This window comes from Microcaecilia unicolor, chromosome 3, assembly GCF_901765095.1.
Source record: "Microcaecilia unicolor chromosome 3, aMicUni1.1, whole genome shotgun sequence".
NCBI classification, from domain to species: Eukaryota; Metazoa; Chordata; class Amphibia; order Gymnophiona; family Siphonopidae; genus Microcaecilia; species Microcaecilia unicolor.
This window is the reverse complement of record NC_044033.1, coordinates 480037806-480053718: the sequence shown is the minus strand read 5'-3', so window position 1 is coordinate 480053718 and position 15913 is coordinate 480037806. Positions and strand designations below refer to the sequence as shown.

General features: G+C 42.3%; 1 protein-coding gene across 1 annotated transcript in view; it reads right to left on the bottom strand.

The window, feature by feature from the left end:
- Positions 1 to 15660, bottom strand: part of CD109 (CD109 molecule) — a 538537-nt gene extending 522877 nt beyond the window's left edge. Inside the window, exons 1-2 of the mRNA XM_030199046.1 lie at positions 15460 to 15660; positions 14736 to 14896 (exon numbers count right to left, since the gene is read on the bottom strand). Coding sequence (XP_030054906.1) covers positions 14736 to 14896; positions 15460 to 15524 — 226 coding nt within the window. The 5' untranslated portion in view covers positions 15525 to 15660. The remainder of the gene's footprint in view (positions 1 to 14735; positions 14897 to 15459) is intronic.
- Between the last annotated feature and the right edge of the window lie 253 nt (positions 15661 to 15913).

Here is a 15913-nt window from a genome sequence, read left to right as displayed (position 1 = left end):
AACATCCACTGATAAAACTAAAACTACTCAAAAAACCCAGAAATCCTGCCAATAAACAATATTGTTGTTAAAGACCCATAAGGGAACATAAGAACTATACAATTATATGTATCAAAAATGGAAAATGGAAGCAGCGTCACTCAAAAAAAAAGAAAAAAAACCAGCATAAAAGTTCCCACCATTGGTCCCCATGAAGGGCCACACAAAGGGCCCTTTGGCAGGGCTCGCCGGCGAGAAAGGCCCACCTGCAGGTCAGCCTTCTTGTAGGCAGTGGAGGATTGGCATCTGATATCAGGATTGTCGGTGGGCAGGGCTTAATGCAGTTCCACTACTCCGGAGGGGTAAGGAGCAATAAAATTTATATGGCACCAAAAGTAATCTTTTTACCCAGCTGACCTGGCAACTTGCCTTTCCCTTTAGGAGGTTATCTGAGAGATAGGAATAACTCACTATCTTGTGCAGAGGACGTATTTGTTCTTTGCCTTGAACAAGATTCAGTTGAAAAAACTCAATCACTGTGAAGCGTTATATTACAATTGTTGAAAACTGGGCTACAGCCAGTTTCCTTAATGTCCAGGAGACAAAGTTATGGCTTAGAAATCAATAATGGGTCTCTGCAAAAACCACAGATTTGACATCAGGAATTTCTTTGCAACACGAAAACAAAATCAAAGCTATTGGGAATAATTTTAGACTCAAGACTGACATAAATCATGTGAGCAGATTAAGTTCTTAATTTATGTAGATTAAGAGCAGTTCTATTTACATTGAGTCTGTCAAGTTTTAGACTAGCCCAAGCAATTTTGTTACCTTACTTGGATTACTGTAACTTTATATTGTTTAATCAATACACAGTTAAGGAAGTGGCTTCAATTATTGTTAAATGCATCTGCAAGGTTAATTTTTAACCTAGGAAAGTTTCATGAAGCTACTCCTACATTGACTTAAATTAGATTCTAGAATTCATTTTAAAATTGCTTGTTTAGTATATAAAAGTTTTTATGGTTTCAATCAGTGGGAGGGTTCCTTCAATTTATAAATAGTAGAAACCATCTAAGAAGCAGGACAAAACTGGATTTTCCTTCTGTGAAGTGCATGAATTCAAACGTATATTGTAACACTCGTTTGGGATTTTAAGGGGTTAGGATTTGGAATAGCATTCCCGTTGAAATACGATCACATCTTATCTTTCTTTCCATAAGGCACTTAAGACAATCTTGTTTTAGTAGGAGTTGAGATATTATTGTTTGTTGTTGTTGTATTTGAGACTATTTTTGTAAATTCCTTCTGATTGGAGGTCTCTTGCTATTGTAATCCACTTTTCACCATCTGGTTTAAAGGCAGAATAGAAATACCTAAATAGAAAAGAATAGATGTCGAGATTTTCCCTTAGAGTCTTATCTGCCTTCTATGAGGCAGGACCATGAAAACAGACTGAATGAGCCTCAAAGAGAAGCAGAAGGCAAGCCAGTTATAAACAAAGGGCTTCTTTTAGAAAGCTGCGCCAACGATTCCCGTGCGGTAAATGAGAGGAAGCACATAGGAATTGAATGGGCTTCTTCTCATTTGCTGCACCAGGAATCGGTAGCGTGGCTTTGTAAAAGAAGCCCAAAGTGAATAAGGAAGTTTTAAGCACTGTCTGAAAAGAATGCATGATGAATTTGAGGAGAGTGAAGGCTATGGATAATTTAATTAGGTGTTCCGACTTAAGAATTATACATTTTCCCAGATCACCAACTGTTTCACTCTATTAAATGTTCAGGAAATACATGCTAGCTTTATTGAAGGTTCCTGAAGTCTCCTCACTTCCTCCTGCAAAGGCCTATTGTTTACCTGCATCCAAGAAGGGGCCTCACAACTATTGAAAGCTCAAGATAGAGATGATGTGTTGATGTGTCAGCTTTATTGGAAATGTCAGATTCAAAGGTAATTGTCCCCGGTACTTTATTAGTGACACTGGCTTTGGCCTCAGATTTAGAATGGCTTTTTCGTCACTGTAACGAAAAATTTATGAACTGATCGATTAGAATGTTTTCGGACATATCTAGTGAACTCGGTGAAGATGGAAATAGTTCTTGCTAATGAGATCTGAGGCACTTGGGGGCTTTTTTTAAGTCTCCATGCAAATACATTAAAGTTTCAGTCTGAAATATGTATTTTTTAGCTAGTTCAATGTACAGCTTTCATCAATAATACTGTCAGCCCTGTATGAGTAATGCACTGTACAAGAGTAGAGTTTTCTGATGTGCCAAGGAAATGGTTAGGTTTTCTTTTTCATATGAGTTGGTACTTCCATTTTTCTCTTGGTCTCTCCCATTTGTGGACTTACTATTCATATAAAGATGAGGTAGGTTTTCCTTCTTTTTCATGAATTAATATATCTTTAATTTTATGTAGAAGTACTAAATTGCTTATTATTTTGAAATGTCAATAAATAAAACTTTTTTAAAAAATGAAAGATCTGGTTTACTGTACCAGCATGAATATAGTTAATTACAGGATAATACTGTAATTAACTGGTAAAACCTTTTATATTTAAAGAGAAAGTGTGCTAGAAATTTTTTCCCACGCTCTGTGGTGTGTTTTGAAACACTGCAGGTCCCAATCTGAGATGAGCTTATAGAAGCCTCAGGCTCAATGACTGGCCTTAGAATTGTTCAGGAAAAAGAAAAAAAAATGTTCTGGGTGTGTTTAATAGCTCCAGGATTAAAATATACTAAAGTCTGTTTCTGTGGAATCACTGCTTTTTGTGCTGGCATATTGCTATAGTCTGGTCTGAATATGCATTTTATAGGAACACTTTCTGGTCACCTGCGCATCAGAAAACAAGATGGGGCAGAATTGCTGAACTATGTTACTTACAGTGGACAGCCTAAAAAAGAAAGTACCAATCAGCATTGCCATTCTCTTATTTCTGAAGCGCTATCTACAGTCTTCTTCACAGTCTGTGACAATGGGAAATATTACAGAGAGCAACTGGGAGAAACATGTTCAAACAAGAGTACTAAAATATGTTCAGAAAATAAGGCACTCTAGCAAGAATCTGCTGCTTAGATATTGTGGCAACATTTCTTTTAGTCATGAATAATCTGTCAGGTAGATAAATGCTCTAAACAAGCAGGTTACTGTTCTTTGTGTTATGAAAAAATGCCAGTGCTAAAGTACATCAATCAAAAAGTGTTAATGAAGAAGTATGTGTTAATTTCAATGATTGAGAACAATACTCAACTACAGGGGCGGACTGAGAGTGGTCTGGGCCCCCAGGAACTGAGAGTGGTCTGAGTCCCCCACCTGGCCGCTGCCCGATGCCCCCCTACCGCCTCAGCCGACACCCCTGCTATCCCGATCCTACCTGAAGGGCCCTGGTGGTCTAGTGGCCTCTGTGGGGGTGAGCATGTTCTTTCTTGCCTGCTGCGCTGCCGCTATTCCCCCACCCGCTGATGCTGCCATGTTTTCAAAATGGTGGTCAAGACTTCCAATGGTAGTCTCGCGGGTCTCAACAGCAGATGCAAATTTCAAAAACTGACATATTTCAACCATTATATTATAGATTAACAAATGCAAATAAAACAACAAATGAAAAATATGATGATACCATTTTATTGGACTAAATACATTTTTAGCTTTCAGAGGTCAAAACCTCTTGCCTCAGGTCAGGACAGTATACGGCTGTTAAGTTAATGTTAAGTTATTCTGTTCTGACATGAGAAAAGAGGACTACAAATATTTCTATTTTCATTCAAAGCACGTCACACATCTCACAAATTAAGCTATGCAACAAAACATTACGGGCCCTGTTTACTAAGGCTCGCTAACTTTTTAACACAGACTAAAAATTAGCACATGCTAATGACAGACACCCATTATACTCCTATAGGTGTCTATTAATAGTGTGCGCTAATTTTTATTGCATGCTAAAAAGTTTGTGCGCCTACAGCGTGGCTTAGTAAACAGGGCCCCAAGCTTTTTTTTTTTGTTTTGTTTTAAAGCATTTAGCTCGTGCCTTACCAGTGGCAGTTCAAGGCAAGTTACATTCAGGTACCCCATAGGTATTTTGATCCCCTACTGATTTATGCAAATAGAGCCCTGCAATGAATCTCTGCATATAGCCTGCATTCCTCCCCATCCCCCACAGACAGCTCCTGTGATATTATTAGGCCAGGTGATCAGATTTGATCTTCCCATCATTAAGTGACATTAAGGATGACAAAATCCTTTGACTTAACTGCATTCCCATATCAAACCAATGCTTCATGGCACCAGAGGACCAATTTGTTCATCCTTATCCCTAATTTATCCTATTTCACACTGCATACCTCTTGAAAATCCAGTTTGTTAATTATGCATCAAAAAGCACAAACACTTAGTAAAATTGACACTAGTGTCAACTAGTCTAGAATCCCTTGAAGATAATGTGCAATACTGCATTTCAAAGAACTTGATCAAATGGCAATGCTGAAAACTTCTATGTGGGAGAAGTGGAGTCGACTCCCATCCCAACCCTAGCTTCTGATTTTCAGGCTAACCAGGGCAGAGTATGCTGCAGAAGAAGTGTTTTTAGCCTTGAAGTGGGGTGGAATCAGGGGCACAGATGAGTCCCAGTCATTACACAATGGTGACAACATGTTTCTTGGTTTTAGGGTCTTGAATGGGGAGGGTACATTAATACAATTTATCAGCTTACTCAGTAATCTAAGGTTAAATTTACAATTTAGTGAATGTAAGACTAGAGGATAATTTTATAATTCCTGAGGAGGATTTGAGACTGTTCTACATTTTAAAGGTCATTTAGCTGTAAGTAAAGCGATTTTAATTTTTTTAGTTCAATATTTTTTATTGACTTTAAATTGTTATAAAGAAACAGCAACAACTCAAAATTCAAAAACTCCCTCTCCCTCTCCCAGGTCACACAGTAATAAAATGCTGATGTAATCCTCCATTAGAATGGGGATTACTAAAAAGATCATGAGATAGTAACTCTGAAGAGTTACTGAGGGAAGAGGGTTCTGAGGTGTTGGTGGTAAAAGATCCAGCTCAAGGGGGTGGGTTCCTGGGTAAATTGCAGAAGGAAGTGTTTCTGGTTGCTGAATGACAGTAGAGGAGGAGTTAAGAGTTAATAAAAGTTAGTGTTGGGGTTTACACGAGGTCTCTGATTGCCTCTACCCCCGTCAGGACCCGTGAGGAGATGGGGTGTCCTGGAAAGGCCAGAATAACCTAAGGCTGATCTGAAGGGGGAGTTATCATCAGCCAAAGGAACTAACTGGAAGAGTGGAGTGCTCTGGGTGGGTAAAAGGGAACAGCCTGTTTAAGGCCAGAGGATGCAAGTCAGGGACATGCATCTCTAGAAGTAAGTACAGACAGGGATGTCTGATCCTTTAGGCATTTGCTTGTAACAATGAACACTACAAGCAGCACCTTTGATTACACAGCCTGAAGGGATGGGTAATGGACAGGAGGGGTAAGTACATATTACAAGATTATAAATTGTAATTAGGAAGATAAACCACGTCCCTAAATTTGTCTGTGGATTTATAGTTTGCATCCGATATCAAGTTAAATTATAAATTGACTGTTCCAAAGAAGATCTGAACTCCCTCTTGTAAGAGTTAGTAAAGATCAGTTGCATAAAATACAATCCTTGATGTGGAGAGCATTTTTGGAAGCGAGAGTGAAGTGATTGCTCCCGGACTGATCAAGAGTACCCAGATACAGCCCAGCTTAATATCGTATGGCCTACCAGAGCAAGTCTGGCCCCAATCTATGCCCAAACTCGTGTAAGACAGTCTGAACTATGTGTGTGACTGACAGATTTTGTTTTGTGGCTCAAGTCAAGGGTACCCAACCCCAAGAGCTAGTCGGTGCCCCAAGATGCTGTGCTGGTGGCGGTGAGAACCGGGTTACACTGAGATTACATACAAACTACCCATTGCTAACTTGACAATAAGAATCAAGTGGCATCCACATTCTCTTAAAAAGGATGCCAATCTCCTCCTCTTAATTGCAGCCACCTCCTCATACCTTCTGATAAGATATACAACATTCCACGACCCAATCATACTCAACTCAGAATTACTTTTCCATTCAGGCATGATGGATTGAATAGCAATGTCATGATTGTGGCCGTGACTCCCCCCCCCCCCCACAGACTTACCTTATTTCTGGGGGTCAGCTTCTGTGCTGGCTTCTGTTTCCCCTGTCTGTCCTTTCTGAGCTAGCTCTCTCTCTCTGTGCTGGCTGCTTGTTCTAGTATCCTGGTCCCTGTGTTATCCTGTATCCGGTAAGTAATGCCGGCCGCTCGAACTCAGGAGTTCAACTCCTGGGGGGTCAGTGGCTAAGTGCAGGTGAAGCTGTGCAGACCAGTCCGGTGTACTCCAGTCCAGAGTGTTCCAGTCCTGTATGCTCCAGTCCAGTACAAACCAGTCCGGTGTACTCCAGTCCAGTGTGTTCCAGTCTGGTGTGTTCCAGTCCGGTACGGACCAGTCCGGTGTATTCCAGTCCAGTGTGTTCCGGTCCAGTGTGTTCCAGTCGTTCCAGTCCGGTGTGTTCCAGTCCAGTGCCCTCCAGTCCGTGTGTTCCGGCTCTCTGGGCGGTGCCTGCAGTCCTTGCCCATGCCGGTGTGCTAGCCCAGTGTTGGTTGGCGGGTTTTGCCTGCTACTGTCGCTCCTCGTCAGCAGCCCAAGGGCTCACATTTGCTCCAGAGTCCGTTCCCGCGGGCTCTGAACCTGAGAACCTGACAAGCAATTCCTATCAGTGTAAACAAATTAGTTCTATTCCCCGGCAGATCATGAGGCAATGCAGCTGATCCCAAAAATCAGAATCCTATAACTAAGCTCAACCTGAATACCAAACGCACACTGAACCTGATCCAAACTAGATCCCAAAATTGCTTCAAATTAGAATGGTCAAACAACATATGAAACAAGGATCCTTCAATAGGCATCCGACTAGAGAATGACACTGGGACAATGTTTGTCCCTGTCCCCGCCCCATCCCCGTGGGTTCTGTCTCCTTCCCCATCCCGTCCCCGCATGTTCTGTCTCTGTCCCCACCCCATCACATCCCCGTGGGCTCTGTCCTCATCTGCAGAAGCCTTGAACACTCATGATTTTATATTTAAATCTTTTTGATAAAGTATAAAAAGGAACAATATGCTGTGCAACTGTTGTGTGTAAATTACAAATAGAGAACAATAATAACAATGAGCAGCTATAATAACCCTCCTTCCCACCACCACCCTCTACCCTTCCAACCATCACCCTCTACTCTTCCAACCCCAACAATAGGTGATTTCTACTACACCAAGGAATCCTAATTCACACTGTTAAAATGTCCACGGGTATAAAATACAACCCGTTCTATATGCCCTAGAGGGGGAAAATATGCCCTATGAAGCACTGTTATGGTTTTTCAATCTGTGGATAAATAAGAAGTTATCAACAATCTCAGGATTCAATCTAGCTCTCCTGTCTTCCACAGTCCTTCCTGGAATAGAAGTTGTCTTCTTAGGATGTGCTGGTAGCAGGATGTACAGGATCCCCCATGCAAATTTTGCTAGTTGTGGCCAGTATGTTTGCTTGTTTTTCCAAAAAAAATCAAAATATCTTTGTAGGCATCACTTAAACATAAACAACAGTCCAGTTCATTAACAGGCTTCAAAGCAGAAAATGACACGGAGACAAAGTTTGTCCCCATCCCTGTGGGCTCTGTCCCCATCCCCACTCTGCAAGCTCTGTTCCCGTTCCTGCGGTTACTGCGATTCCTCGTCCCCGTGTCATTCTCTACATCAGAACTATCCCCAAACAACTTTGACACCTTAGAGGGGTCCAGAGTGCTCTATAAGCTACATAGAATAAAAAAGTGATGTGCAATCAAAGCCGATAAGGATTGCCAATATACTCTGGTCCAAAAGTACTCCCATAAGGAAGCAGAAAAAAAATTCCCTTCCCCCCACAAATCTTTCTCCTGGACATGCATGTTCCAAATCTCTGCACCTAAACGCACTCTTAAGCTTAACCATTCTGCATATTACAGACACCCTTCCAGCCATTCCACTCTTTAAACACCAATTCTTTACCTCTGAATGCCCATTCACTACCAGTGTAGTCCAATAGCACTGCAGACAATGCTTTACTTGTGATCATTTGTAATAAACTAGTAAAAAAGCCCCGTTTCTGATGCAAATGAAACGGGGGCTAGCAAGGTTTTCTTCAGAGTGTGCATGTGGGAGTGTGTGTCCCTGCCCTCTGCCCTCTCTCCCTCCCCTCCCCCCTTGGAGTCCAGTCCTTCAGTGTTAAGTTTCCTGCTGTTCTGTGTTACAGAGAGAGTGAGGGCATCTCTCTCCCCTCCCCCTCTGAGTCCTTCACTGTTACAGAGAGAGGGATTTCGTGCTGTGCTGTTTTCCTTCACTCATGGGGAAACCGGATATCTGTGGCGCTTCACAATTCCGGCTGGAGGCTTCAGAACGTTGGTCTTGCCTTTTATATATATATAGATTCCTTTACCTCCAAACCAAACTCATTCTAGACCTCATCAAAGGTCCGAAGATTGCCCTCCCAAACAAGCTGATGCACAAACCAAATACCCTTACTCTGCCACTCAGGCCAGCTGTAAACATTCTCTCCTGAATTTACAGCCTCAAATTAACCAAACAGAAATATAGTCCGATCCTGCCCCTTACATATCAAGATGTTGTACCAAATACTGGTCAGCACACACACCAAAAGTAAACTGCCAAACGACCCTGCTAACCTGCGATGAAAAAACAAATGGGCAGCAAGCATCCTCTCTAAATTGCAACCACCTAGGCACATCAAATCATCCCAATCTGAAAACCAGTGAGGAGCAGCAGCCCCCAGATATGCACAATGTCCAGAAAACCATTCCCCCTTTGTATTTTAGCAATTTTAACTTCCTTAATGCTATTCTGGCTTACCATGCCACAAAAGTCAAGCAATCTTAACCTCCAAAGCATAGGCACCCTGTATAAGAGGCTTGGGGAGGCTAAGCCTCCCCAACCATTACCTTCTCCACTCCTCCCTGCTACTGCCTTCTGGCATCCACAACTAGATTGCAACCTTCCATTCCCTTCCTGATTTGTGCCGCTGCCTCCCTGACTGAAAGCAAAATTAAAGTATGCGCGGGGACATAGCCCTCGGCACACTGCCAGCTCTCCACCAGTCTCTGTCTTCCTCCTCCTCACTCCCAACCTCTCCAATACAGGAAATTACATCATGGGTGTGAGGAAGGAAGGAAGAGGAAGACAGAGACTGGTGGAGAGCCGGCAGTGTGCCGAGGGCTATGTCCCCGCGCATACTTTAATTTTGCTTCCAAACCCAGCCAAGTCAGGGAGGCAGCAGCATGAATCAGGAAGAGAGGAGAAGGGAATGGAAGCTCGCGGACTCTATAAGGCAGCTGTTTTGGAGGTGCCAGTGAGTGAGTAATAAGGAGGAGGGGGGGGGGGACAGAGAGAGAGAGATGGGGGTGAGGGGAAGAAAGATGAACAATGCTACATGGTGGGGAGGGGGGAGAAAAAAAAACAAAAGAAAGACAGTCCTGTGGGGCACTGAAACAAGCTATGCTGGATGGAGTGGGTAGATAGAGGGCAGCACTGGCTTTAGTGGGGGATGAGAGACAGAGGGGCAATAATGGTAGGTGGAGAGAGAGAGAATGAATGAATCCTGGATGAATATGTCAGGGGGAGGGGGAGAAAGAGTAGATCCTGCATAATTCCCTGGAGTGTGTTCAGTGTGTATAATACCATCAGTTACAGAGGTACCAGGTGAGGGAGGAAGCTGTGTTCAAAAGTGCTCCCACTATCCCTTGACACAGGTGTTGCACCACAAGGATTTTAATTTGCCCACCATCCCACCTCACCGTGGCCCTATCCCTGCCCCATTTTAGCCTCTCCAAACTGCCTATGCTCCAAAGCCTTATACAAGGAAATCAGGATATGGAATAGGTACCATACTCAATGTAATTCAACTTTTGTGCCAAGACCATTTTAACTGCCTTGAATATCCCCCACCACAACAAATTCAATATTTCAAAGTGCTCTATCAGTGAAACTAGGTACAGACTGAACATGTAAATAAAACAAGTTAGCCACATAAGCAGACAATTTACATTGAACACCCACAATACTTTCTGCTTCTCTAATAGCAATTGCATGACGCTCTAAAGCAATATTAAGCAGCGGAAATAAAGGACAACCTCAGCTAGTACCAAAGGCATAGCCAGGTTTTGACATCAGGAGGAGCAAACCTTTGTAAAATAGGCGCCAGTGCGAGGCTGAAGGGCCGGGAGAGAGGGAAGGGTTAAATCCTCATAAGCATATGTGTGATCAGTGACTAAGGCTAAGGTGGGGTGAGATGGGCCTAGAGTGCAGTTGGGGCAGGGCTAGATAAAATCCTTACGGTGAGGGCAGCACCTATGTCAGCAGAAAAGGAACAGTGAAGGTACTGTTGAACACAGCAGTGAAGGACCCCTTCACTGTGTCTGTGGCGCAACTGCACCAGTCATTTCCCCCTTGTATCTCTATTACTGATGGTATTATGTACACTGAATACACTCCAGGGAATTATGTGCTGAAAATATCCATATACTGTACCACAATAATTCTACTGCACAGTAGAAATGAAAACCTGCTTAGCATGGTTTAACCCCTACACAACCCAGGAAGGCGCACCGCATCAAGGGTTGTGTACTTGCATCTCCTGTGAATCCAGTATCTCTCCCCTTCTCTTACTCACGCTCTCCATCCCCCTATGGCCTTCCATCTTCTTCCTTTCTCCATGGTCCCTCATAGTCTGGCATCTCTCCTATCCTGCTACCCCTGCAGATCTAGTACCTGTCCCCTTCCCTCCCTCTTTCTTCCCCCTCCCATGGGTTCAGCACATTCCCCTTCTCTCCAATGACTCCAGGACCTTTCTCGCTTCTTCCCGAAATCCCCCTGGAGTCCAGAACCTCTCCTTCTGCCCTCAGCCCCCCCACCCCCATGAGTCCAGCAACTCTTCCTCTCGTTCCCTCGATCCCCCCCCCCCCCCCCCGAGTCCAACAACTTCTTCCTCCCCAAGGAGGTTAGATTGAGAACAGGAGATGACTTGACGTCAAAAAGCTGAAGCCAAATAGGGTTAGTCTCCCTTTCCTTCTCCTCCTCACCCAAAACAAAACAAACAAACCTACAAGCTGCTCTATCCACATTGTCATTCTTTGTTGGTAGCATTTTTATTTGACCTCACTTATATTTTCAAATATGCCGGCTTGTGCAGCATATGGATGTACATAGGGGAAATACTGGTTCCATCAGAGTATTAATTAGTTCTAAATTGTAAATCATTGTGTCATTTGGAGGGGCTGGTTATAAGGGCTCCCTGTATTCATGCACAGATGTTCTCACCTAGTAAAGGGCCACCAAAACAAAAGAATCAGGTGCTTAACAATCAGAAATCCTGATTTTTTTTTTTAATTATACATATAAACACATTAACATCTTTTTTTTCCTCAAAAGCACAGTCTAAATGTACCAACATTAGCTTCCAAGTTCACACAAAGTTAATTATGTTCAGTGAAAAATAACTCTATTGGCTCAGGCTGCTTGCTATGTGAATATTTCATCACCGTTTCATAACTGCTACCATGTATTACATATTAAGGACCTTTGCTGTAGGTGAATCCTAAGGGTGGTAACCTCAGTTCTTTTGGGATAATGTGAGATATAAATGTAAAAAAAAAAAAAATAATAATCCCTTATGCTCCACCTTTTAAGACACTGCCTATCCAGCAGGATGGTGATGGCACAAGGAAAGCAAAATTTGGTCCAGTGAAGAACAACTCAAAATAACCTGTTCCTTAGCTAGACTCTAGTATGCTGAAAATGCAACCATACCATCCCTCTATGGTTATGTTCCACTAACAAATGATTAACTGGCTTTCTTGAAAGGATTATACAACATTTGGATGCATGACTAGGAACAAAAACAAACTTATTTATTCAGTATCACAATTCCTCATGTACAGCCACAAAACAACCTTTTAGGGTGGATAGTGTTCACAATGAGCTCCTTTTATTATCGACCAGATAGAAGAGATAAAGAGTTTTCAGTTTTGGCACAGTATAAGTCATCACAAGAACAAAATATAAGAAAACCAATGGGCTGAATTAGGGGTTTATAGCTCATTTAGTTATGTTAAAAGAAATATGCAAAACATGAAGTGAAGGATAGTTTAATTTTACTTCCATTTAGTTTCAAAATATTCCATCATCTTTATAACACCAAGCCTCCCAAGGCAGATTACAACAACAGTTAAGATGAACCCATTAAGAAACAGGATATCCTCACTGAAATCCCCTCATCTGTATTGTTTAGAACAGTGTAGAAAAATGCAAAGCTTTTAACTGCTGTTTCTATCAGCTACAGCTTTTTTTTTTTTTTTTAAAGCTGTTGTAGTGATGTTCAATTTTTATTTTGTATAATGGACTCTCCCTGTCTTCATCCAACTTCCTCGGCTGATACCGATTCCAGTTTTCTAATCTCCTTGTTCCTCCCCTTCCATCCCTCAAATCTGCTTTTCTTTAGCAGCCCCTGCAGTGATAACAGGCTGCCCGAGCCGGTGCCGAATGCTTCCCTCCTCTGCCGCGTCCCACCCTCGCGTACACAGGAAGTTGTTGTGTCAGAGTGGCGGAGCAGAAGAAAGCATTCAGCGATGGCTCAGGCAGCCTGTCAGCGCTACAGGGCAGCAAGGAGGGGCTGCTAAAGAAAGCAGGTTTGAGGAACCGAGGGCGGGGGAGAGCGAAAGCGGTGTCTGCTAGACTCGGGCGGGGGGGTGGATGGTTTTGGTATGGAGGGGGAGAGAGAGAGGAGTTAGTTATGCCTCCAATACAAGTAAAATCCATGGTGCTGTGTGGCAGCCCAGCAGCAAGAGAGATAGGCGCCGTTTTCCCTTGAAATCTGATTAGGGGAGCGGTTGCTCCCCTGGCGCCCCACCTAGCTACACTTCTGGTTAGTACCCCTGAAGAGGGGAAAAGAGTCAGGCAATACTCCATTCATGTAAACATTTGAAAAAGGTGCTGTATAGAAAAGATGAACCATATGAATAAATTGAGAACCTTTTGGTGTGTCGTATTTTGTGTTTCCTTCCATGTGGATTTTGCTTTGTCATTTTTATTTTTTTATCCATGCCCAAACCACTGCATCACACTAAATAAATAATTTCATTCAGTCCTGTCAAAAGCCTTTTCAGCATGTAATGAAAAGGCAATAAAAGGTTTTGGTGACTTTTGGCACAGCAGCTAATATACTCCAAAAAGTATGTGAATTATCACAAGGCTGCCTCCCCAGCTTAAACCCAGCTGATCCCTATGCACTAATGTGGGCAAAACAGAACGGGTAGACATGAAGCGTCTTTTTACGCTTTCCAAAAATACTAGGACTAGGGGGAATGCAATGAAGCTACAAAGTATTAAATTTAATATGAATCAGAGAAAATGTTTCTTCACTCAACATGTAATTCAACTCTGGAATTCATTGCCAGAAAATGTGTTAAAGGCGGTGCTTAGAGTTTAAAAAAGGTTTGGACGGCTTCCTAAAGGAAAAGTCCAGAGAACATTATTAAAAATTGGACTTGGGGAAAATCCACTATTTCTGGGATAAGCAGCATAAAATGTTTTGTACTTTTTGGGGATCTTGCCAGGTATTTGTGACCTGGTTTGGTCACTGTTGGAAACAGGATGCTGGGCTTGATGGACCTTTGGTCTGTCCCAGCAGAGCAATACTTATGTACATGGTGATGTAGCTGTGCTAACCAATTAGCAATAGGCACACCTACTCTCTGCCTCTAAGTTGAAAGCATGCAGAGAGATCTGAAAACTACCTCGGGGCGCCCCAGCACACACCCTGATAGTGGCGTTTAACCTGTGGTAAGCAGCATTAGTGCTTACCACAGCTTAATAAAAGGGCTTCTTAGTTATTTAACACTCAACTGGTTTTGGATTTTTATTATTTAGCTCATTACTTTCCAGTAGTAGTTGAAGGCGAGTTACATTCAGGTATTTCCCTGTCCTCAGAGTAGCGTGACTGTCATGTTAGTCCTCTTAAAATATAATAAAACAGAGATAAAACAAAGCACACATATATACACATAAAGAAAGAAAATATGATGATTCCTCTTTTACTGGATTAAGTTAACATTTTTTTTTTACTAGATTTTAAAGGCCAGAACAATAAGGACAAAAGATGACAATATCAGAAAATAGACATAGAATAAGAGCATTCCAAAGACAACCTCAAGAGTAAGGTAGGAGTGGGGTGGGAATGAGAAACAAGGAGACTTAGGTAATCAGAAGACTGCAAAAAATAAAACACAGTACAATATGGTTTATAATATTATAGAAAACCCAGATATCTATTAAGTTCTGTAGTGTTGATGTCAAAATATTTAAAAATCTTAACTTCAAAGATCTTATATTTCTAGGATTATTATAAAATTTTCTCTGCTTTTTGTGCATGCACCGAATATAGCTGATGCCCACTTACTGCTGGCTCTTCCATGATTCCACCCATGAACCCAGCATAACATGGACAATGCCATGACAGGCAGAGCCGATATTCAGCAGCACTGTCTAATTAAGTGCAGCTGATATATAGGCAGCATGTTTAAGTTGGCAGAATCTTCTCCTGCCTGTTTAAAACCATAGTGAATATGGACCCCTCTGTTTTTAAACACATAAAGTAGCTCACCTTTTTGAAAAAGGCCTTCTCCACTTACAACAGTAGTGTTCTTCTTGAGTATTTCTGCCCTCACTTTCACTTGTGGTTGGCTTTCTGACAGCAGATCAACTCCTACTGTGATATTCAAACCAGGGCGAATAGTCAATGGACTTATAATCAGAAAAGTTGGACTAATAACAGAAAAGAAAGGAAGAGAAAAGAACTACAGTTACTAGGCTTATGGAAATTAAACTTATACCTGAATCTGAAAAAAAGTAAGAAAAAAATGCTCTGAAATCACTGCAAAATTAAGTGTCCTGCTCTAAAGTGCTAATTATTTTCATCAATAACTCCTTCCCCTTCGGAAAACCTTCTATGAATTAATCAAAGGTGGGTAAAATGAGGCTTGGACCTTTCGTCAACCATTAATTTAATTTCTTCCTTGAGCATTACTGCATCTCCTCCAACGAAAACACTGTTACAACAAGCTGCTGTTGGGAGTCCAGAAGTTCTTTTCTGGAGCTCCTTCACTTTCCTTCTGCAATCAGCCAAGATGAACTTAAGCAAAAAAAAAAAAAAAACAACACAAGAGTACTGATTTATCATGCATGCGTATTTTGCAACTACTAATGTATATTTTTCCAGAGGTTTAGCCCCACGCAGGTCACCTGCAGTTAAAAACTCCGTTCCAGATCTCTTGTCCTAATTACTACCCCACCCCTTCCCTTTTCCCCGGCCAAACGGTCGAGCATACCCTGCGGTGGCTGAGACAGCGAGCAGCGCAAAGAGCTGCAAAGCACCAAGTAAGCCCCGCGCCATCCTGGCCCCAGTTTCCTCTCGCTAACGGGTTGGTTAGTTTCCTTTTCCACTCTCTCTCTCTCTCCTTCAGATCTCCAACTGTCAAGACAGAGGCGCTTCTCGTGGACTGACTGAGCACAGACAGAGGCGAAAGCTACCGAGAGATAGGCGGGGTAACCTAACCCCACCCTCACACGGGAGGAATCCGCTTACTCTGTGCCCCCATGGCCGCTCTTTCTTTTGAGGTGTTTTCTAATGCCCAACTGTCAGGCCAACGGCCTCTTGCGGCCTAATAATGGCTTGGTGGTTATTTTTAGCTACTGTTTAGCTTTCAAGGGGAAATCCTATCTTCTATCCAATCTACTCCGCACTCACTATTTTCAACATATCACATATACTGAGGGCACTTT